Source organism: Labrus bergylta, chromosome 12, assembly GCF_963930695.1.
Source record: "Labrus bergylta chromosome 12, fLabBer1.1, whole genome shotgun sequence".
NCBI classification, from domain to species: domain Eukaryota; kingdom Metazoa; phylum Chordata; class Actinopteri; order Labriformes; family Labridae; genus Labrus; species Labrus bergylta.
In genome coordinates, this window is record NC_089206.1 from 25,557,852 (window position 1) to 25,583,644 (window position 25,793).

The 25,793-nt window shown below is 39.8% G+C and overlaps 1 protein-coding gene across 2 annotated transcripts in view; it reads right to left on the reverse strand.

Moving 5' to 3' along the window:
* LOC109985087 (kelch domain-containing protein 8B) overlaps positions 1–25,793 on the reverse strand; it is a 163,102-nt gene that overhangs the window by 14,072 nt on the left and 123,237 nt on the right. For both annotated transcript variants that reach the window (XM_020635332.3, XM_065961219.1), the window contains one exon: positions 25,370–25,594. In XM_020635332.3, coding sequence (XP_020490988.1) covers positions 25,370–25,594 — 225 coding nt within the window. The remainder of the gene's footprint in view (positions 1–25,369; positions 25,595–25,793) is intronic.

Consider the following 25,793-nt stretch of genomic DNA (forward strand, 5'->3'; position numbering starts at 1 on the left):
TGATCTCAATGACACACACACACACACACACACACACACACACACACACACACACACACACACACACACACAGAAAGGTGTATGAGATAGTAGCAGGAGCACACGCACATATTAAGACACAAGCGTTCTAAAATATGCACACACACGGACAAAGATAAAGCTGTAAAGATTTGAATACACTGAGACAGATGGGGACAGAAATACGCCCGATTTCACCTACGCATTTAAAAACTCTCACACTATCTTTATTCCAACACACACACAATGTACCTGCCCACTGGGGGAATATTATAAACCTCATTTTGCTGCTTTACACATTGTCATCACAAGGGAGAAATGGGAAGGCATAGAGAAGGAAATGAGATGGTAATGACAGCAGGCCCTCCATGAGATCACATTCTGATATATCTGCCAAAAATACACAGGCACAGTATTTCAGGCAGAAATCAAACAGATACCCTGCATGTCATCCCAACCCAAGAGCAGCTGGAGTAGCAAAGCTGCGGCAATTCAATTCCTTTGTTAAAATCGGAAAATGTTACAATAGCTGCATTTTTGGGGCTGGTGCAGTGGTTAGTGTTGTTGCCTCACAGTGAGGAGGTTCCTGGTTCAAATCCCCATCTGACAGGAGCCTCTCTGTGTGGAGTTTGCATGATCTCCCTGGATTCTCTCCGGGTACTCCGGCTTCCGCCCACAGTCCAAAAAAAACACTTGTTAGGTTGGTGACTCTCAATTGCCTGTAGGTGTGAATGTGAGTGTGGCTGGTTGTCTGTCTCTACATGTCAGCCCTGTGACTGACTGGCAAACAGTCCTGGGTGTAACCCCGCCTCTCACTAATGACAGCTGAGATCGGCTGCAGCGACCCTGAATGGGTAAAGGGGTATAGATAATGCAAGGATTAAAAGTTGCATTTTTCAGTTTCTCATAGTCTAAAATCTGCAGAGATCACAGATGTGACATCGTTGACATCATCACTAGGTGTGTGAGCCACACTTTCGATCCATCATGGTTGACAAGCTGCCTTTGTGGCAGCGTTAACAACTTCCAGGAAACACTTCCTTTTTTCCGTGTGGGGTTTATGTCAGTAGGGGAAGCGGTGCAGTGAAGGGACAGCTTTGTTTATGTATGAGATACTGGTAAAGTGCATCATCTACTGGATATGTACTCTGAAAGTGGCTTATTTTACCTTTTATATATTCCACACAGCACAAGCGTCCCCATGGTGAAAAACAGCAAAGCATGTGACTCATCACTGGAAATGTTTGCAGGGTGAAGAGAAATGACCATAATATATCAGAGGTGTTGAAAATGAGGCTGATCCCTATGAGAAGTGTTACATCGTCAGAGTTACATCAAGGTCTGCACTGAGTATCGATGACATGTTGTTTCCATATGCTTACATGCATCAACACCTGCCAGCTGACAAGACTAATGATGGATCCACGCTGACCTTACAGCATCATGCAGGTAGGATAAGAGTCCTTTATACATAACAAAAAGACACAGACCACATCTGTGATATCAGTCATCCAGTTAGCAACACACTAAGTGAAGCCAAACTGAAGGCTGATAAGCACCCACATAGATACAAGCTGCTGCTGGAAAAATAACAGGCTGTCAGGAAGGCCAACGAGCAAGGGAACAGGCAGTTAAACAGCATGATTAAAGGGATTCAGATTGCTTCAAGTTAGTGTCAGACAGAGTCAGATAAATACAGCTGTATAAGACGACATTTTAATGAATAAATATTCAAATAAAACAAAGTATATCCAGAGGGAAATATCTCAATGCCCTTCAGATAAATAATATATGATTTGGTACAGAGTTTCAAGTTCTTCCCAGGATGAACTGTAATAACTTTGGTGGTACCATCACAATGTATCTAGCACCATCATCAGGTCAACATTAGCCTGCAAGGATTGTTATAATGAGCATGCTAACATAATAATTAGCTCTACAGAAATATGAACCTGTATCTCATTCTTCAATATAGTTTAATTTAAGTAAACATTATGTGCAAAACAATAAAAATGAATCCCCCCCAAACAAATTTTGATGATTTTACTCAAAAAATAAGGTGGCATTACCTTAAATTAAAAACTGATATGATGATAAACTACTGTCCTTTCAAAGAGATCTAATTCATTTCCATTTTAATATGCTGTAAAGGAAATCTAATATGTTGATCCACGTTTAAATACATACATATAATGTTACATCCATACTAAACCTCGACAAAGTTTTTTTAAACACTAGATAGTGTGAATATTTCAAAGAAATGCACATGAGTTGTCTGTCATCTGAAATAAATAAAACAGAGGTCTACATGACCACGCCATGAAAATAAAGGCAGCTTAATTGTTTTACGAGAGGGTGCAGGGGAGTTCTCTGGTTCATCTATGTTGTATCTATTGTTCATCCTTTAGCTTTTTCACTTTAATGGAGACATATACAGATGGTGCAAAATGTACATGAAGCTATTTGGGTAAGGTAGAGGTTTCTAATTCAAAAACTGTGGTCACTGCTGAAAAAAAAAACCTTTTTTTGTTACTACAAACTGGGATTTGGAGAAAAAAAACGCTTTAAAAAAATCTTTATCTGGAATTCCAGTTTCCTTCTCTCAGCAGATCTTTCCCAATGCTTCGTTGACTTACATACAGCAGGCTGCTATAAAAAGTCTTCTAATCTCTCTTTTTCTTGCCTGTTTTTTCCTCATTTTACCAAGTTTTTTGCTGGATCTGCAGGTGAAACATCACATCTTTGAACCCCTTTATGCTTTTTTTTTTTTTTTAAATCTAGCTCTGGAGTATTTATCTCACTCCTCTCTGCAACTGGATTTGCATCCCTGACAGACGGATAATCACATCCTCTCAAAGAGCCACACATACACACCAATACACAAATATAGGCCTACAGCTTGGGGCGGTTACTGCAATGCAGGTTTGATTAATAGCACTCTACTATCGATTACAAGGATCGATGCACTAATCCGCATGTCTTATGAGGATTAAGGGGATGTGAAAAAGCAATTGCGGGGGAAAAAAGACCCACTAGAGGACTTACACAACTTCCTGTGAGTGCAGAGATAAGAACATGCATTCAGAAGTAAGTCCCTCAACAACTATGGTTGGAAGGACTATCTCAGCTGAATGAGGATCTAGTGAAGGGGGAAAGGTAATACCCAGCTCATTTTAGGAGATGATCCTGGACAAAGTGATTATTGCAGCACAGTCTTATCCATCAGGGCTTTAGGGGGCACTCAAGACTGAACTGTTGGGGGAAGGAGATACAAGCAGCAGGTTTCTACTAGGTTTGCTAATGAGTTTCCCTAGCCTCTCAGTAAGCTCATGAATATTCATGTTTATCTGGTACACCTACAGGTTGGTTTGAGTTTTAATCAGTTTCACCATCATGGCTGCATCCCTCACCCTGTTATTTCCTGGACACACCAAGGATTGATAATTCTTTTCCACTCAAGGATTATACAGGAAATGACCTTCCAGAGTGCAAACAAGAACAGATCAATCAGTCAGTCAGCTGCTGGACAGAATATAAAGATCCACCTATTACTAGCAGAGCCCAAATGGATAGTCTCATCAACAACGCCTACATGAGGATGAAGAGTACTTAACTTGAAACACTGTATTGATACAAATGAAAAGTGCTTGATTCTAAAAAGGCGTTAACTACGTATTACCAACTGGTAATTATTTTTAATGAAAGAGTGGAGATATCATATTGGTAGATGATCAAGAGAAAGAGGACAGGAGTGGAGAGGAGCAACAGTTTAATCCATAGTATCACACAGAGTTGACTCAAGATTAAAAAAGTAAATACTGATGATATGTGTATGAAAATGTGTCAAAATGCTGAATTTGGGGTTCCTGGTTGGGTAGATATTCAGTAAAAAGTAGCACACCAGAAAAATGAGCTTTCTTACAGACTGATCTGTGTTGGTATGTTGGTGCTGTTGGCTTAGAAGTTCCTTGCATGTTGAAAACCCTCCAAAGCAAGGTTGGGTCTGAAAAGGTGCAGACACAGTGCTGGGTTTGGAATCTAACTCTGCTTTCACACTAACATAAAAAAAAGTCCTGAAAAAATCCAGAATTTATCGATGTCCAACTGAGCTTATTTGAATATGAAGTAGGATATAATCAGGAGAATTAACCTCAAGCAAGTGGAGGGGGATGGTGACGTTTAGTCCCTTATACCACTATGGACGGGTATGCATGCGACCGGCGCAATCTTGATTATGCTTTCTGTTGGCCAGTGTGTTCTCCGCTCTTTTGTTGATATTGGGATTCTGTTAAACTACACATAGCAGTGATATAAAAGCAAATATTCTCATTAAAGAGTTGTATAGTGGACTCTGCTGCTTTGTCCGCCACATCCCTGTCATTATATCAAGTCTTGCCTCAGGAGAACCCCCTCCTATCTGACAGGCAAAAATAGTCTCCTGCTGTGAGGTACATCATGAACTAGATCAGGAGGATTTCAGGGGCAGTTCTCTTGCGTATGTAAAAACGTCATAAGAAATAGCTGTGTGAATGTTTCATCCACCATCCATTGTCACAGCTAAATCGTGGTTTTAAGATGGAATCTTAAGTGTTTTCATGGAGACACAGTGTCATGACAACAACACCGAATATTAATATTAGAGATGAAGAAAAAGAGCTGGATTTCCAAAAGATGGGTGTTATCGGTTCACAGAAATATCTGAAAAGTGATTCTCTGTATTAATTTGTAACAAAACTGTTATCATGAGTGTTATTATTGAATTGTTTTTGTTTGCATATCACAAGATAGAAACGAAAAAGGATCACTTATTTAAAACCTTGTACTATGCGATCAGTGAAAACCAGAAGGAGTCAAGGTCCATCGGTGTCAGAAACACGCTGGTCTCCCATTCAATGTAATATCTTGATTATCACTTGTATTTATACGACTGTGAAAGGTGAAAGGGATTGGATGGAAAATGTTTCTCAAGATTGCACCTCTACGAAAACAGAAAGAAGAAAAGTGCAGAAGAAAATCCAAAACCCAAACATCACATCTCTTGTTAGAGAAGCAACAAGAAGACAAGCAGGGAGAGTGTAAACATGACAGGGATGATTCAGAGGGAGAAAAACAAGCTTTTGGTTCTAAAGGTCTGACAGCAGCTGACGGCTTTTGAGTCGTCATTCAACACCTCTACAGTCTCTTCTCTCCAGCCCCCCTGGCGAGGAAGAGTATTTCTGATGCGCAGACTGGAATTATTCTGTAGATTGTGCTCTAATGAAAAGAGACAGAATCAGTAGGAGGCCGAACAAATCTATTTGATAGCCCAGGCAATTGGAGAATAATATCAGCTTTTGCACTGGCAGAATAACAAATGTGAAGATGACAGCTGATACCAATGGCTGAAATTAAAAATAAAAATTAATGTTATTCTTTCTGTATGTCTTTTGTCTTAATTATTCTCTTTTTATCTTATATCTTCACAGTCCCTTTACTCATTCTGTTACTGAAAGCCAATTACCAATCGGTTCCCTGTAGCTCTATATTTCCTGGCTCTGTCTCTCTTGTTTCTTTAATTTATTCCCTGACACCTGCACCCAACAAAAAGAACACGAGAATCTGGATAAAGCTGAATATAGCTCAATTACTGAGAGAAACACATCCCACAGGAGCCAGTTGAGACCAGAGTTCATGTCCATTAGCCTCCCAACGTGTCATTGTGCATTCACCTGTGTGAGTACACACTGACACGAGCTCCATGTATGAGTCAGAAACACAGCTGTGCCAAAATGTGTGTGCCATTTTTTTTCTTGTAATTTCTAGAGTCAGTTCTATCACTTTATAAAACATCATTTCACACGTACTTCTGATTTGTATATGTGGGCAGCCGTTCTAAGGTTTTGAGATATTCATCTTCAAGAATTCAGCTGGAACCGAGAAAGGGGGGGCAGATGGGGGGTTGTGGTTATGTAAGATTTTACACAGACATTTCACTGCAGAAAATGACCAATGAATGTTGTCCATACAACCCTTAAAACACAAATAGAAACATAGTAATGGGGATGTTTTTTCTTAAAAGGATACATTTCTCCAGGTAGTTCTTGCATGATTATTGACTTTTAACTAAAAGGACTTGTGAATGCATTACAGAAAGAAATTTCTCATGTGCAATATGGAATACCTCAGGGCTCTGTTCATGGCTCTGGGCAATTTATTTCAACTATTGGTAAAAACTTGAGAAGGAAGTAAGTTCTACCTCTCTGCAGATAAGACTCTGATTTATTTATTGGTATCACAAGTCTTGTTGTCTGTTGTAAAACAGGGAAAGTCTAAACTATCCTGCTGCTTAATTGAAATGAAAATTGATTATTCGCCCTGCTCAACAAAGACACAAGTCTGATCAAGCAACAGAAACTCTTGACCATCGTGTGAAATTTCCAAGCTTGATAATCCAGGTGTCCCACTTGATCCTACACTCCCATTTAATCAACCCAACCTTGATCGTTTACTGCCTCGGGTCACGCCCTAAGGTACTTACTGATTTTCTTCAGGGTAACATTGGCGAGCAGATTAACGAAGGCAAAAAAAAGTTTTGACAGACTTTTTAAATGACGATCGAGACACTGACAATGTTTAAATCATGTTTTAGAGGTTTTATGAACACACGTACAATGCAGGGCCTCCAGAACTTTGCATCAAAACACTGACACAACACCAAGAGTGACAAGGTGGAGACACGAGAGCTAGGTAGTAGAGCTCAAAGCATTGTAGGTTGGCAAAATCATAAAAGAGGGTATAACAAAGCAGCTGGAACTAGAGAGAGTGCACAAAACATAGTGTGAAAAAAATGGAGTACAGTATGTCAACACTAACAAGTCAAACAAGTCACACATCCAAGAGGAGATGGAAGCTACCAGTGACAGAGGAGTCAAAGGGTCAAGGTTTGGCGTTCATGGGCAGCTTGCCACAGTGTCATATGATGAAGAAAAAGGAGAGGAAGTGCTGGTGCTGTCTCCATGCACCAAGACAAAAAGGATGAAGATGAGATGCAGAAACTCAAATAATGCTGACTCACAAAAATGGTATGTTGAAAGACAAATGTTCACAACCAGAGGAAATTTAAAACGATGTCTTAAGGTTCTGATTGAGCAAATGAGGTGACTGTGGTTGGCTTTGTTTCTTGAATTTTGTTCTGGATGAGGGCGCCGTAAGGAGAAAAGTTCAGATGTGTCTAAGGGGCCATGACCCAAAAAGTGTTGGAACATTAGATATTCTTAATTCATGTTAAATTATTAACGTATGGACACACTTCACAGTGTGATCACAACATTAACTTTCATTGTATTTTCATTTTTTTTTCTTTGGCAAAAAAGACAGCCTTGGTGATCCTGGTGGTGGGGCCCAATGAGATATCTTTTCATGGGGCAGAGTTCCTGGCAACGCCCTGGACAAAATAATTCTATTAAAGATCAGACACCAATACTGCAAAGCTTTAGTAAAATAAACCAAAACTATGGCTCTCACTAAAAATGACAATATGTGTGTGGGTTTGTTTTTTGTCATATCTAAACTGATTTGAAAAAAAGTTGTGAGTTAGCAATAATGAAATAGAGGAAACTGCAGTGAACAAGTACAGGGTCATAGAGCGGGAAGCAAAGAGCCAACAAATTCTCTCTGACAGTTTTATACACACTGAAAGGACACTGGAGGAGGATTGACGGTCTGATGTTAACACTTAATAGAGGACACTCCATCGAGGGCAAATTGCTTTAACCTGACAAGGTCATTTTAAAGAGATGATGGAGTTCTGCTTATGGAGGGATGAAAAAATGGGCTTCTAGTCCATTGTGTGATAAGTAGTGTGTGTCTTTAAAGGAGTGCCTCAGGGAAATGGAGCAAGTCAAGAGTTTCTCCAAACCTCTCGATAGAGCCTTGACTTTGTCTGCCAGGCGATCAAATCACTCTCGAACACACATTACCCGTCTCCAGTGGAGTGCCCTGTGATCAATGACTCAAGGCTACTATAACTATGAGTTATATTTAACACTTAAGAATTATAAGTCTGATAAAGTCTGGCGAAGTGCAATATACACAAAATACACATTTAGAGTATTTCTGAACCTGTGAGTGCCCATGAACAGAGCTTTTATCAGCCCCTTCTCGGTTGAATTCCTCTGACGGATAAATGTCAGATTCTTCTTTGCACTTGCACAAACTTTTTAGTGCAGAGAGGCTCATGTTAACCTTAATCATTTGTATCTTGCATAGTAGATGTGTATTATGTCGCACAAAAAGCCTACTTACTTTGCAACCGATTTTAAAAACCACCATCCTGCAAAATCCTGGAGGGACTGACTGACTTAATAACTGACATGCTGTTCTGACATTGATGATGTACAAGCCTCAACAGTGCTGGTGCAGCAAGCCATTTGCTATGATTAAACTAAATCCCAAGAGTTATAGCACAAGTAACTGCAGGGTTTACTTAAGCCAGACAATTTTTGTAGCTGACCAAGTGAAGCCTTTTTACTTTCTTATTGAACTGACTATTATTATTTCCACCATGCCACATCTATGTATGTATGTATACAAATAACACTGCTCTTGATTTAGAAATGCTTGCACATTAAAGGCAGGGTTGGTAATTTCCTCCAGATATACTTTTTAAGATTTTGGTTGAAACAGTCTTTAGGTCCTGACAGAAATTAGTAACTCATGTTCTCTGAAAAAGGAATGAAGACAATCTGTCATCTGTAGCAGACTGTAAAACCTTGGACCAGTGTCTGCCACGAGGTACCAATCTGATGAACCAATCAGACGCCTTCCTGTCTCCCTGCTTGTTCTTGCGTGCTCTAGCCCACACTCAAAGCTTATCAACGATGAAGGAGTTTATACTGATCGTTGGCCGTTGTGAGTAGAAAAATAGTCACCTTTTTTTTTTCTCCATGCATTATGAAAAAGATTAGTGTTTAGCTGAATGAGACATTAGACGACATAGTTTCTACACAATGCAAGCGATGAGTTGAGATTCGCTTCTGGACCAACAGCGCTCGTGCATGTTAGTGAGGGGGCGTGTCTTTTGAGGGAGCACAGAGGGGATGGGGTGGGTGTATACGGAGCACTACTTTCACAATCATGTTAGTTTTTACAAACATTACCAACCCTGCCTTTAAGGTTTAACCTTAACAGCATCACAAATTCCAAGTGATGAATAAGACCAGAGTTCACAGCAAAAAGGAAACATGGTCATGTTTAAAATCAAATCCACTTCATTGGTCCCTTCACTGTTAGTACGGGTAAAAAGGCTGGTAAAGTCATAGGTGCTTGCTCCACACCAGCAGGCCATTGAATAAGGTTAACTTGAGCTCCTCTGTTTTTCTATTTCACAGGCCCTGCTCCCTGCAGACAGAGATGCTTCACTTGAACCTCACAGTGAAGGATCACTTCATGTCACAGCTTTGGATCAGCGCTCTGCTGCAGCACGGGTCACAGCACAAGCTGGGGGTTAGATAACCATCCTGATGTGCAACCAATAAATCAATGGACACTGCTGGACACAGTATTTTTTTCTTAGTCAGAATATTTGTAATACTTGCATTAAAATGTGTCTCTTACATGTTTTAAATTTTTCACATTACAAGCAGTGCTTTATAAAACAAGTTCTGTTTTATCTAGAATTGCTGCTGCACCAACAAAACAGAGAGGATAAGTTCAGTGAACAAATTAATTAAGGTGATAAGAAGCAGACAGCTCGCTGCTCCAACCTGTCAGTCAAAGTGACAGTACTCCTTATTAAATCAAGGCCTTTTTAACTGAAAATGGGTAATTTTAACAACATTCAACCAGCACAGATGTCATAGAAACATTAGCTGTAAAAAAGCTGTAATCGTGTTTATCTTCAGCTGTTCATTTGGACATTTAATATGAAGCCCACTGGGGTTTGTGAGGCTCTTGGAACCATTGGAATTGCAGTTTGAATTTCCCCATTGGCTTCTTTCTCAGTCCAGGATCTTTTCTTTCTTTTAACCAATTTTGCTGTCGTTTGCTTGCTGTCGACTTGATTTACAGGCCCTTAGTGTATGTGTGCTCAGTTTGGTTGTGTGTCCAAGCGTTGAATTGAAAACAAGTATGTCACAAGTCATCATTAGATCCGTTTTTCTTCGATTCCAACTCGCACATGAACAGGATTGTGAGAATCTCCATCATTAGCTGGATTCTGTGGTTAGAGATGCAGCACGACAGAAGAGATGCTCAGTTAACAGCTCACGATGGCACAAGCTTTGGTTTCAAGCTCCTCAGCATAACATATGGCAAAGCATAAATGAATACATTTTCTATTCATTTTCCTTTTTCTCCATCCAGCCTCTCCTCTGAGATGCTCACAGACAGTTGACCACAGCTGGAAATCTGCATTGTAATGAAATCAAGGAAGCCTTACATCATCATATTGGGCAAACAAAGAGGATGTTATTTTGCTTGAACTTTATGTCCACTCAGAACACATACACCAGCGTACACACACATCCTTAAGCACACGTTGTCCCCAGCATCCCTTAGGGACTATTTATAGACTGTGTGCAACAACATGTCCAGACCAATGAAAGTCTGAACAGTAGGCTGGTCATTTATTCCATTCCTAAACAACAGGCAGACCAACAGCTCCAACCATAATGACGGTTGTTTGCAGCTCTTCAGTTAAATATACATGAATATATTAGCATGAATCCAAAAGCAATTTGCATACTGATATGTCTGCAGCATCACACCTTCAGCGCCATGCTGTATGGTGAGGAACTCATGCATGAGGAAAACAAATAAACGCAATGACCTGTTGCCTGCACAAACACGGTGAGACTGTGTTTGGTAATGGGCGTCATTATCACCATCAGTTCAGATGGGGACATGATAGAACAGGGATGACACAGATTAAAGAAGGACAAGGGAAGGTAAACCAACAAAAAGGGGAACATCTGCTTTAGATTGGTTGTTTTTAGTTGACATTTCACAAGCTGATCTTCTCATCATTAACACACCCTGAAAAAAACCCACTCACTTCAACTGAGCTGATGATTACTTATTGTCCGTTAAATAAAGTTCACATCGGGGACCAGACACACTGAAAGGTGAAGTGCTAAGAAATACCACGTCCCCCTATATTGTAAATGAGGACGATACCTTTCAGATCAGTTAGACATTCAAAAATGTGTTTTCAGGGCATTATTGTGATGCCATTAGGTCTGAAATTAATGCTTTTTTTATCGCATTAATTGTGTGCTATTTTGTCCCTTTAGGGAACCCGTAGAGCCACTGCAGCATCTCCCTGTAGTCACAGTAATGGAAAAGAATGATACCGCTGCTGCTCTGAATTACTAATTTCAATTAAAGAAAACTCTGGACAGCTCAGTATTTGAGTCAAAATTTCCAACTTGTGACATCAACCGTTTCACTTTTTTCCGTTACCCTTTTCACTATTTTATGTTTATGTTGTAAACTTCGATCTATCGGATGTTCATTACTTTCTTTCAAAATAAAAGCAGGTTTGTATCCAAACCAGAAATCAAGTACCCTTACCCGCAATTCACACATACGGCTCGCGCCCATTCACACTGGATCCGTTTCTGGGACGTCAGCGCAGCGGAGCGCACTCATGACACATCACAGGAGAACTACAAGATTCCGCGGGATCCAAGAGAAAAACATGCAAACAACATGTTGCTTTGTCTTTCTGAGGATGCACTGTTGTTAATTCAGTTCCTGTTTTGACGTTATGTTGATAAAGTGATGAAAAATACGATCGCGAGTCCGTATATTGTGTTTTATTTTGAAATTGACCGGATGCTCTGTGCGTTTCCTTGTCTGACTTCCTGTCCGGGCTGTCATATTCTGTCCAGCTTGACGCGAACTTGCAGCGTACTCCGGTGAAAATCGACTCGCTGCGTATTTGAAACGGAGCAGAGCGCAGCGCCGTCGGTGGCTCGCGCCGGAGACGGACGCAGCGCGCGCTGTGTGAGCACAATGATAGACTAGAGTAGAAGCTAAGTACAACGTAGTGCTGACGGACCGCAGCGCGCACGGAGTTTGTGTGAATTGGGATTTAGATTAAAAAGTACACAATTTCAAAATAAAAGCATAAGAAAATCTGTTTTGAAATAGAAAATGATTTAATCTTAAAAATATGATTAAAAAATATAATTAAACAAGATTTACGGTTGAAATTTTAGCAATAAATCATGATTTCAAAGAATCATTCGTTTGACAGTGCTAGTATTTTCTGTTGTATTGTTGGAAGTTCTGGGACAATCCTCGTCAGCTTCTCCACCACTGAGTTGGCGTATACCAAAATGATAAAAAGTGTGAAATCTGTAAGAAGAAGTCCTCATCTTAACAATCCTCTCTCATGTGACATCAAAGTGAAGAAAACTGTTGGAAAAAAATCGGCATACATCCTGAAGGAGAAGTAGAAGGAGAATGTAGACAACTACTTGAAAAAAGAAATGTGTGAGACCCCAAACTCCTCAGGGAGTGGCAGAGCCGACTCCTTTCTGGGGACACTTTATCTTGCAGAGGTTACAGAAGTCTCTAAGAAGATTATCTATCCGTGGGAAGTAGTCAGTGGTCTGTTCTTGTATGAAGGTCAGCGGGATAAACAAGACTTCAAAGAAGGACTGCTGAGGTTGGACCTGGAGAGTGAGGAGGCAGTGCCGTAGAGAGGACCAAGGTAGAACAAATTATATCTTTGGAAAGCTTTGCAAAGTTTTGGTAAATATGCTTCTCATTCAGACATCAGATCTGCACAGCCAGGAGTAAAACAGGCTACAGTAGGGCCTCACATGGTGGGCCCACTGAAGGCTGAACAAAAACAGTGGATTCAGTCTTCATACGTGTTTGAAATCAATATTAAATTTGTCACTGTGATTGCCTATTGTTCATATATTGTGTCACAACTATTGCACATCTGTCAACCCTGAGAAAAGGCTGCAGCATGATGGAAAGCATACAAGCAGCTTGTGAACCTCCTTCAGGCCAATTCTGATTCATAATAAAAGGGATTTACCATCATCATCACCACTCATATACATATACAACATGGATCAGACTTGACATGTCCATGTCTATTCATAGTTTTCACATTGTGTTGCAAAATGACTCGCTGCACACTACAGAAATAAAATGCATTATTATTATTATTATTATACAGAGAAGATGATTGTTTCAGTTTCCATCTATGTGTTTTAACCAGTTTTATTTTAGCTTATTGAATGATAGGCAGATGTTTTTTCAATTGGATGCACTAACCGACAAGGAGATACAATAAGCCCGGGTTATACTTCTACAACTGTGAAAATAAAAAATTCACAAGATTGTGGACTGATGTTATTAAATGCTCCGCTGTCCCTTGAGGGAACACAAGAACGTGGCGTTTGCCTTTATAAGATAGGACAGCTGAAGAGAGACAGGATATGTTGGGAATGAAGAGTGAGGGATGACCTGCAGAAAAGGGCCGTAGTCGGATTCAAACCCACGGCTGCTGCAGCGAGGACTACAGCCTCTGTACATAGGGGGTGCAACATAACCTCTTGGCTATCTGGCGCCCCAATACTTTTATCTTTTAACTAACACTACTGACCCAGAACAGACAGAAAGAGACATCTTACAGTGACCCTGGTTCAATCTTTAGGTAACGTTAACTAGCTCATGTAAGATAATTAGCACTCATGCTTTGATGGTGAAGAATTTTCTTGCCCTTCACTTTCCAACTGGCAGCATTATTGACCAAGCCACATCAAAAAAATCATGCTGACCATACTTTTATAGACTTCTATCCTGGTGGCTGTGTAAGGGGAAGGATTCTCTACTAAAAATATGTAAACATCAGCAGTGACGTTCTGACAGGACTTTCTGTTGTTAGAGATTAAAATAGTGTTGCCCTTTTTTCATATTATCTAAGTTTGTCTGTGGTTGCCAGTTGATGTAACAGACATTGTTTTGGAGAGAAAATGAACAAACCATGTGCTGAAAATTCACCCAGCGTTCAACGATGGCTGCCACTTTCCTGAGCTCTTCTTGCCCTTAAGGCCTCCACGCCAATCACGTGACTGAAAGCTATGAATAATGTGTGTTATGGCCATGCCACATACCAATAAAGTATTCCTGTTTTAAGGAAAGTTTCAGGCTGCCGAACGTGCTCCAATGAAATGTGGGGGGATTACATGTTCTTTGTATTCAATAATAGTATAGAGTTGTACTCAGATCGGTTTGCAAGATCCATAACCTTCTCAAAGAAATTCTAAAGGCTTCAATTTCCCAGATTATCTTTGCCGACCTCCAGTCTTAAAGGTCCCATATTATGTTTTTTTCTGGTTTTATATGCCCTTTAATGTGTTTTCCAAGTGTCCTGTGCATGTTGAGGCACATCTGTGTGCAAAAATTCAAAGTCCGCGGAAACGCAGCTTCTCCTACCTCCTCCTGTTAGCTGTAGCATTAGCCGCATGTAACGCTCGGTTCTAGCCCCCCTCGAAAAAAAATTGTCAGTGCGGCGTCATTGTCAGTGTGAGATCACTGATCTAAGCCCATTGGCTCGTTGTGGCAAGCCCTGCAGCTCATTTTCCGAGATGCGTGCTGAGCAACTGACCAATAACGACAGAGCGGATCGGCAGACCAATCAGAGCAGACTTGGCCCATGTGGGGTCTAACAGTGTGGGCTCAACAGAGTGCAGCTGACGGACTCAGAGTGGAGAGGGAGCAAGGAGGAGCAGTACATGAAAACAGACACTTTTTTTAACTTAAGCTATTGTGAACGTACAAAAGTAGGTACATAGATTAAATATACGAACAAAAAGGGCAAAAAGGGCAAAATATGGGATCTTTAAGGGCTGAGAAAGCAGAGAGGGAACGATTCAGAGGGAAGTCTGAATGAAAAGGGGGAAATAATCAAAACATGAAGAATGAGAGAAAATCACTTCCCCGACTGCCTGAATGACACAACATTTCTGAGAAGGAGGTTCTATAAATGAGAAGTTAAAGCTTTATCGACTGTGAACTCTAAAATACTCGGCTGCTTTTATGACTTCTAAGATGAGGAAGGAGACAGAGAATGTCAAATCAATGACCTGGTTCGGATTTTTATGCAGGAAAGAGCAGTGGAACACTCGTAAGTGATGATCGAGATTGTGTTACAGGTGAAAGAGCGCAAGAAAACAGACAAGGGATGAAGGAGAAGCTCATCTTACTGGCTGATAGATGAAGAGCAGACAGCTCCTTCCAAGTAAATGCCATTAATGAATTTTACCCAATGTCATTTTCTCATGCAACAGTATAAAGTAAAGCCAAAATGAGGGTTATTTTCCAAAGACCTCACAAGCAGCTACAAGTTACTCTATAATAATTAAAGCCCCCAAGAGCAAAGCTGTTAAGAAAATAATGAAATCGCTCCAATTCCCCAATCCGTGTTCCTCTTTTTCTCTTTTTAATTGTTAGCCTTGGTTAAATAGATATTAACTCCACAAAGGGGCAAACAGAGTATTCATGCTAAGCAGGAGGTCAATTAGTTCAACCCCCTCTTTCAGTAGTAAGATTGTGGATGCTACTGCGTCACATTCAGAACATTAAAAACAAAACAATAGATGTACTTAGGCTTAAAGAACTAGACTAAAGTACATAAAATGTTTAGATAAAAATGCTAATTGGTTTCTGGAGGAACATAGGCAGGCTCACAAATGTATTTCCTAAAACTCTCTTGTTTTATTGCTTTATCTTGCATAATAAAGTGATCTTCTCTGAGTATAAACCTTATAACATCCTCTTTAAATACAACTTACTGTATCATCCACACAGAAATGACTCACAATATAGAACAGAACATCCATTAACCCTGCATGCCGCTCTGCCTCTCTCCAGCACTGAATGCTGATGTGGATATTTGTATGCAAATCAGCATGATTAAAACATTGCAGAGACTGTACAAAAATGAACAGTTAATGAACTCGCTCAGTATTAACAAAGGTCTGTAGGGTTATAACCTCTATTAGAGAGAAGAATCACACAACAGCCCTCCTTACATTTACATACAAGGCTTGTTTAAGCCTAATATATTATGGTAGCTCATAGAAAGAAAAGAAAGGCGGGCAAGTTGATTGTAATGTAGCACAGAGGTTAAAAAAGCAGAGCACAGGCTGGAAGGTTAGCACTACAAATCCCTGGCCGGATGGCACAACAGTCTGGTAAGATGACAGCTGGTAACCAGAGGGTTGTCAGAGTCACGATCTGGAGATGCAAGCTCCATACTTTTTAGCCTCAGGCCTCTCATGGCTGACTGCTTGTGGATGGTGTGTTAGGATCAGTAAAAAAAAGCAGAGGATTACTTTTCTCACTTCTTCCCACATTAACACATTTTCTGAAGGTACACCTCAAAGTCTCAGGTCTGATCCAGCGTGTGCAGCATGAGATGATTCTCAAGAAAGATACTGAGGTTTTCGCGAAGAGCAAAAGGTTAGCATAGAGATTGGCAAGACAACCTTTCAAAGAAGAAATTATGTTATCGATATAAACAGTGAAGAGCATGGGTCCCAAAAGTGAACCTTGCGGCACACCTCTCTTAATTAAGAAAACTTCAGATTTGGCATGATCCAACTTAACACAGTTACGCCGGTCAAACAAGTTAAGCCATTTGACTGGAATTTTGAGCAGCTCACCTTTAGTACTATACTTTGTTTTTAATACCTTTTACATGTTCTACTGATGTAGGCATGCATATTACTGATACAGAGACATTAGGTTCTTTACATATCATTTTACTGTCTATTTTGACAAAGATCTTTGCGTGGCTTGTGGTAAAAAATAGACAAGCCTCCTAGTCTGTTGATTCTCTGAGCAAGGCTGCTCACGCCTGCATTTTGAAGGCTCTGTCCAATCAACCAGCATGCCAAAATGAATAAGGAGCTGTTCCCCAGCCATCATATGCTGTTCAGGTCATCTGCATTAAACAGGCGTCAGAACTCCACAAACAAATCCAACACACACAAATCTCATGAAAACATTTTAATAATGTTAATTTTGTTTAAATCCCCCAAACACACACACACACACACACACACACACACACACACACACACACACACACAATAATAATATTGAACATTTTTAAGAACAATTTGGACATTGATGTTCAAGTTAATATGCAGTACCAGGCAAGACTGAATGCCAGCCACTGCATTTACTGAATGCATGCTTTGGCTAGCTTGCTAATATTGGCTTAAGTAATAATAAATGTCACAGCAACTGCAGAAAGCATATTGGATTAAGTTAATGGATGGAGTGGAATGTGGGTCAAACTGTGACCTTTTGCCAGCAGCACAACATTCATGGTCTGAGAGAATTGGTGCGGCTTTCTAGAAAAGTCACAGCAATTACGTCTTTAAACAGCAGATAGCAGGGGTGCCAGTTTAGCTTGGTTGTTACAGAGCAGACACCCCATGTAAAAAGAAATCACCTCAGCCTTGACTCCAACCCTCCGCTCTTTGGTGCATGTTTATTCCACGCTCTCCTCCCTATACCAACTGTCTCTCTTCAGCTGTGCATTTAAATAATAAGGTCTGTCAGATGCCAAACATTCTCTTCAGTCTATCTGACAAAATAAGCATAAAAATCAACGACATTTGTTCAAATCTATACAAAAGTTACTCAAGGTGAAACGCTTGACTGAGTGGTTTTCAGTTTGCTTTGCCTTGTCCTGTGCCTGTCCAATGTGAAACCAGGTGACACAATGGTTTAATGGGTCAATGCACAGTTCAACACAAAACCACAAGGGATGAGGAAACTGTTTAAATGGAGTCAGTCAGTGGCAGCAAACAGGCCCTAGTAAGCTGACAAGACAAACAACGATGTTTGCCTTCAGGGCAAAAATATCGGTAGAGTTCTCAAGTAAATAAATGATTGCCAGCATGGACAGTAATGTTCAAAATATGACTTTGATTGGCTGAATAACCTTGAATCTCTCTAGAGTTGTTGGAGTTTGTTCGTGGGTTGTGTGTTCAAGCTTACCTAACAGCCAGTATCACTGCTTTAATTCAGGGGCAGATCCAGCATATCTTCAGACTAGTATAATTGCCTTAAGGTGTGCTAACCTGTCTACTTGGCTTGCTATTCAATAACAACAATGGCAAAGAAGAAACAAATTGAACTCATCTTTGCAATGGCACAATTTCCAGGTTTAGAGCGGCTGCTTATGCTAGGACACTGTACCTGCATATAGTTTGCAAGTTTTCTTGTTGATATTTCCTGCAGTAAAAGTAAATATTAAGCACACTGAGCTATCTAAAAAAGACCTTACTTTCATTACAGAGGGAAAAGGAGGTTAACTTTCATAGCAACAATAAGCGTCAGTGAGAAGTACTCTGAAACTGAGGTAGTGAGTGCTGCCAATGCAAAAAAAATAAAACTTCAGTGGACACAGACCCTGATACGTTCAGCCTCTTGTTGTTTGTGCCTGGACACGGCAAAGCAGAGAGGACGGGAAGTAAGCCTTCAAGAAACGGCCTCTATGCTGCCAACTAAATCAGAAGTTAGCAATGGTAAAGTTTGTTTCTGTGCTATAAGGATATTTGATTTATATGTTCTTCTTAACTTATGAATAGGTTGGCAAGAAACACATTAAGCTGCCTAAAGCCAACAAAGGCACAGCTCTAACATAAGATAGACTTTTGGATAAAAATCCAATGAGAAAATAAACAATGAAATAACGGTTGAATACAAAGCTACTTGCAGTGTTTTCTCTGTCTTTGTCAGTCCTCCTCCTCTTGTCCTACACTCTGTGATACTCTCACTGGGAAGCACCATGTTTTGTCTGAAGCCTCAGGAGGACATTGCATTTGCATATGCTGCTGTTTCTTTTAATGTTGTTGCTTTGAAGGCTAGCTGTATGCCACACTCACTTGTGTCTCTGCTTGTGTGATCTTTGATCTCTGTGAGGGTGACACCGACATGACACACACACAAAGGAACAGAAATGAAAGAGACAGTCACGGAAATGGAACACCAAACCCCAGCAAAAACAATGAGACAGGGAAATTAGTCACACACACACTGAAACACATGTGAAACACATGAACACACACACACTTCACACACATAGGTTCAGGTACAAGACACAGGCACCCAGGGATCAAGTCCGGCTGATGTATGTAAAATGTCAACCCTCCCACATGCTAGATGTGAAACACTTGCATGAATACATACTGTATGTCCAATGTGTGTTGAACATATAGAAGAAAGCGTTCAGTGTTTCACGGTATCTAAAGGACATCTAAGTATAAACTGAAGCTAAAGTAAGAAGATGACGAGATTAACAGGAATTATATCAGTTACAGATTTTCTTTAACCTCAGATCTCAGATGTTTCCTCATATACACAGAACTATTTTTGCTTACATAATGGATGCAGTTATCAGATATTACCAGACAGGATCCATTAGTAACTGTTTTGTGGAGATGATAGCTTCTTGTGTTCCTTTCTTACGTACAGTTTGACGTCAGCTCACAGTAAGCACATCATCATCCTGAGGATTTCTTCAGGAATTCATTGTATGCATTTTAGGACACCATCTTTGATGTAACTATAATGTTTAATGGGATGGTTAGTTATCATGAACCTAGGAAAAATAGTAAAATATATCTTTATCTGCTAGTCCAAAAGAAAAAGGACCGTAGAAATAAGAACCATCTCAGAGCAACTCTGGAGGGGAAGAGACATTAACTTTTATCTTAGTGAGGAGGCGTGGTTGACCCCGTTGCTAGGTATGACACATTTCCCTAAAAAGAGAAATAAAGTGAATCATAGAATCAGACATTGTGTAAAGTAATTGTGAATTATGAAATCAACATCTGTGTGATCAATTCTAAGGCATACTTCAAAAGTTTACAGTCTACAAAATGTTTGAAATCCCATGCCCACTGGTGCAGCAGCTTCTTCACATGCTGACAGTTACATCAGCAAGTTAAGAGCCTTAAATAGTGATTGGATGTTCCTGTGGAGGTAACCACACGTAGAGAAACTCAACATGCATATCTCACTATGTAGGCTACCTAAAAAAACTCAGAGATGGATTGAAATGTCTGCATAAATATTTTTTGTCTGTTCGGACCAATGAGTGAAAGAGTCAAAAAGATTCTTCATGTAGGGTTTGAAGAACATTTCTCCATTTTCTCCTCCGCTTGAGAAACTCTTAAACCTCTGAAAGTCCCGCTCACTACTCCTAACACACCTTAGGAGCTCGCTTAAGGGCTAAGACACTTTGTGAATAACTTTCATCTTTACCAGGATCTAGTAGGCAAAATAAGCAAAATAGTTAATACAAAGAAAATAAGGATAAGTTAAAGTATATATGATGGGTTTAACATTAAAGAACAGTTAATGTGATATATGCTTAAAAGAAGCTAGTTATGCTAACAGCAGTGCAATAGTGTGATGTTGAAGTATGTTGAAGTATGGTGTAACACAGTGAATCAAATACAGTGTATATGATATGATATAAGCTGTATATTGTAGGGGCCATACAAAATAAACATTCAATCTAGTATAACTGTAAAAAGAGAGCAGTAAAAGCAGAATATCAGAAATAATATGGTATTGGGTGGTAAATTACATCATATGTATATTATGTAGAATGATACTGAATAGTAAATTCAACAGTAAAACATTAATTTAATAGATTGCAAAAGTCTCAAATAAATTAAAATATCAAATATCAAATACAATATATAAATATATATAAAATGTGTCAAATATAAGCTAATTAGTGAGTTGAGGAGACCAAAATAAGACAATATTGGTCCTACATTCTTTCAGGAGACACAAACACAGCTCCAAATAAATGTAAATGTTGCAGTTTTTCTCCCTAATTGTGAGAGAATTTTTTTTTCTTGCATGCTTGCCACAGCAGCTCTACAAAGTGCTTCCACTTATTGTTCTAATAGACACACAAACACACAAGCTGTGCAACACTGCTGAGTTCACACTTAAGGCTCACACAGGCAATGTTGCATTAACTTTGCTTTCAAGTCTGCGCTCTTTCTCAATGATGCGTTAAGAAGGAGGCCTGATAGTTGAAAAAAAAAAAAGGCCATTATCCATCAAAGCCCAACGCATTAAACCTGACAGAGAGGATTTAGGAAAGCAAAGGGGATAAATCAAAATGCTGCATTTCAAGCTGACAGGCATGGAGTAAGTGAAAGAGTTGCACTGTTAGTATGAATGTGTGGAGGTTAGCTTGATTTTACACATAAATTCCACATAACATTGTATGCTAAAGTCAAGAAAATTCACAAAGGATTGTGGGGATTATGCAGGTACTTAATCTGTGCAATGAAGACACTGTGAGATATTATGTAATTCTCAAAGGATCTGCAAAGGGTTAAATATACCCTGAGCAGAGATTTCATGAAAATAGCGTCTTTTTGCGGTAGTGGAATTTGCATTCATTAAAACTAGCCAAGATGGCACAAACGCCTCCCCTTTCAAAAAAATAAGTACTAAGCTACATACAGTAGAATGCAGGTTATTTGTATTCAAAGAGATGGCGTTTAATGAAATGCATTCTTCGTGCTGAAATGCCTACATTGTCCAGTGATGGTGGAAGCTTTGTTACGGTGACTGGGAGGTGAAAAACAAATTAACAAAGTGACACTTTTACAAAATGTAAGACAGATGTACATTTTGAAAAACATTTACAAGTTTACAAGATGTCAAACACTTTTACTATCGCTGAGACAAATTGAGCTGCATACGCTGCACATACAATAGAGGGCACCAGAGACATGATGCCATAGTTTCAATCATTCTATAATAAGCATTGGCACTGTTTGCAAACTGTTCTAATATTGCTGTTAGTGTTGAAAGCAGGAGTTAGGAACATCCACAAAGTCTCACTTGTTTTCCATATGTGCATACATACAGTACAAAGTACGGTGGCTGGGAAGTGCAAAACTAAGTTACAAAGCGTGAAACACTTTTGCAAGCGCTGAGACGAATTTACAAGTGGCAGAACACTTTTAGCTGTCCCCAAACAAATTTACAAACGACAGAATCTTGACGGAAAGGAAATGTACCAAATGCAGGAAGTGATTGAGTCGGTCATTTTGTTTGTTGAAAGACAAGACAAACAGTGATATGAAGTAATACAGAGTTTGTGGTTACAGGAAGATGTTTTGCCTGTTTTGTGGAACTCATTTGAGCCAGATTACTCAGTTTTGCTTTTCGTGTGGATGGTCTCTCAAACTTTTAAAGGAGACAAATGAGATGGAAGGACCATATTTGCACTTGTCTTTCCGTCTAAACAAACAAAATGACCGACTCAATCACTTCCTGCATTTGGTACATTTCCTTTCTGTCAAGATTCTGTCGTTTGTAAATTTGTTTGGGGACAGCTAAAAGTGTTCTGCCACTTGTAAATTCGTCTCAGCGCTTGCAAAAGTGTTTCACGCTTTGTAAATTAGTTTTGCACTTCCCAGCCACCGTACTTTGTACTGTATGTATGCACATATGGAAAACAAGTGAGACTTTGTGGATGTTCCTAACTCCTGCTTTCAACACTAACAGCAATATTAGAACAGTTAGCAAACAGTGCCAATGCTTATTATAGAATGATTGAAACTATGGGATCATGTCTCTGGTGCCCTCTATTGTATGTGCAGCGTATGCAGCTCAATATCATTTGTATGCCTGACAGCTCAACAGAATACCGATTTGTCTGATAGATCTATGTGCAGTGTTAATACCTGTGCAATCTGAAGCTGTCTGAAACGGCTGCACGCTGCATAAAGATTTCCAGTTATGACGGATGGTCAGTAAAAAAAAAAACATTTAAGGAGCTTCAAACTAAGATGTTCTTATCAGGGACCCCTCTCTGTCAGGATCTAGAAAAAAAGCAGTGGTTTCCATTAAATGTCAATGAGCATACCAGGATCAGGTTCTGCCCTGCTGATTCTGGCCTATAGTTTGATAGTGTTACATTTGTGCAGTCAGCTGTTCAGTCAGCCCTGTTTTAACTTAAGAAGAAGAAGAATTTCCAGAGCTGGGCACACGTCTGTTAATCTGTTAATCTTTATTTATCTGCGCTAATTTTTTCAGTAAATTCTTGATCGTGGACATAATCTCTCTGTGCTGTTAAAGAGAGGAAATACTAGATTTTTAAAATTTGCTCGGTTAGGTTTAGGTTAAAAAAAATGATTTGGGTTACAATAAGTAAATGGTAAGGCTTTCTTTATCATCATGGTAACGATATTAAACAATGTCTCCAGATCAGTGCACAATAATGATATGGATAAACGAACGCCACCTTCAACTCGACATCTCAAAGACTGAGATTCTTGTCATCCCAGCCGTCTGCAGAGTCTGATTGCACCTTTAAGAAAAAGCTAAAGACCCAGTCTTTCATGAACATCTACAGTACATAATGATATTGTTGATGATGACAACATTTATGATGGTTTTGTTGCTGTTTAGAACTCCAAAATAAACACAGCTGTCAATGTAGCTGTTGATGACGATACACTGTGTTAAGTTTCAATTTATTAATTCTCCTCTCTTCATCCTTGCATGTGTTTTACTTATTCTCAGATGTCTGTAGCTTTGGATAAAATCCTCTGCTAGAATCGTTCAATCATGATGAAGGCTTTAAAGTCATCAACTGTGTTTTTAAAAATTTTGAAACAAAACTTCTTTTATTGGAGCTGTCATGGTCACAGCACCATCAGTGACGGCCACCTGGCAAATCCTCTTTCTTTTTTTTGCAGAGGCTTTCATAAAAATTTCTGCGTAAAATTGCTCTGAAAAAAAAAATCAAGAGAAGTTCATTTGAATAGACTGATTCACAGAGCAGATGAAACCGTGGAATCTCAAATTGGAGATAATTATGAACATAATTACAGCTTGATATTAGATTGAGGCACAGTGTTCTCTGTTCATGGTGCTGAAAGTGGGATTTGGAGCAGATGAAGAGATGCAAGCACAGAAGCACTAAATAATAGTGCTGGATAATTAAAGCTGATCATAGCCGAAATCTACCTGTTCACGGATAACCATTCATTTTGTTTGGGTGCTAATGCAGCTCCCTCAGGGTGCATTCACAGGTCAGACAAACAGAGCGTGTGAGTACAACTTGTTCATATCACTCAAATGTAGAGAGCAGCTGAGGGACTCTTTAAACTAACAAAGATTTATTGTACAGGTAGGCCAGTGGATAGAGTTGGAGATTCGGAAGAGAGAGTGGGGAATGACATGAGGGAAAGCAGCCACAGGTTGGAGTTGAACACAAGCCACCCGCTATGAGGACTACAGCCTCTGTTCATTGGGCACGCAGCCTAATCACTCAGCACCCTAACAAAGTTTTTTTCCTCCTGAATCAGCAGGCAAGTTATCAACCACTTCATACATGAATTGATCACCTGTGTTTTGGTAATGGGCTTGAGCTTGTAAAGTCACTACACATTCACTCACTGAAGGCAGAGGCTGCTATGTAAAGTGACCATCAGTATTAACAAATGCCTTCAGTCACATGTCTACACTGGGAGGATCTTGGGGTTAAGTGTCTTGCCCGAAGACGCATTGAACATGTGGCTGCAGGAGCTGGGGATCGAACCCCCGAACTTCTGGTTAAGAGACGACCTACTCTACCAACTGAGCCACAGCTGAAAATAAAACAGCATTTCAAGCTAGGAATATCTCTTCATTAAAAACCACTGAAGGAAGGAGGAATTTGTTTCTATCTGCATCAACATCAGCTTTGATATGATCAGACTTACTATTGCAATATCTCCTCAAATGAGAGAGGGATTTTCAGCACAGAACAAATCATGATCTAAATTCATTTTAATGGCCCAGGGGTGACACTGTGAGAAAAAATTCAGAAACATAAATCAACCATAATATGGGGTGCAATCAAGGCTGCTTATATGTATAAATGTATCCACATAAATAAATCTAAATCATTAAACATTACACATGCATTCCACAAAATTGAGACGGGACAAAATCTAAAAAGGACAAAACAGAAATGGATGCTGTTGCTAATTAATAAGTGAACAACATCAACAGCTCGCTGTGTTAGCTCTGAAATGATGTTGCTTCATCACAATTGAAAAAGTGCAGGCAGAGCCTCAGGACACAGGCATGGTGATCGATATAATTGCCCACAAGGAAGAGATGGTTGGTCAGCCCCGAATTAAATTGGGCCAATTTTTTACTTTTCGATGTATATGACCAACTTGAGTAACAACTCATAAGAAAGCACCGTGCAGATTTGCAGCTCGCACTTGAGTTCTGCTTTAAAAGAAATCAGGTAACTATTAACTAATGACTGTATTGTTCGTCTTCCACTTACCTTGATCTAGATCATACTCCTCCATGGTGCTGACAAAGTGAGGTCTGGAGTAGAAGTTATGTGGTCCTGGTTGCTGGAGGCCCCCCAGGCTGAAGAGGCTTCGCTCATTTGTGGCACAGCAGGAGAAGGCCCTCCGGCTCGGGATGCAGGGGTAACGTGTCCAGCTCTTCGTCTCCAGGTCAAAAGCCTCCAGCGCCGTCACCGGCAACTTTCCCTGTCGTCCACCTGCAGGAAGAATGAAATGTTCTTGTCTTAACACAATCGGGTTTTTACAGCTTTTCTGTCAAAATCTCCTGGGGGAAAAAATGCTGTAAAAACCTGCTCCATCACAGCAACACATTTAGTGTTTTCTAACATGAATAACGTCTAATAAGCGATATACATTTTGAGGAATATGAACATGTACAATAAAGATGTGACATTG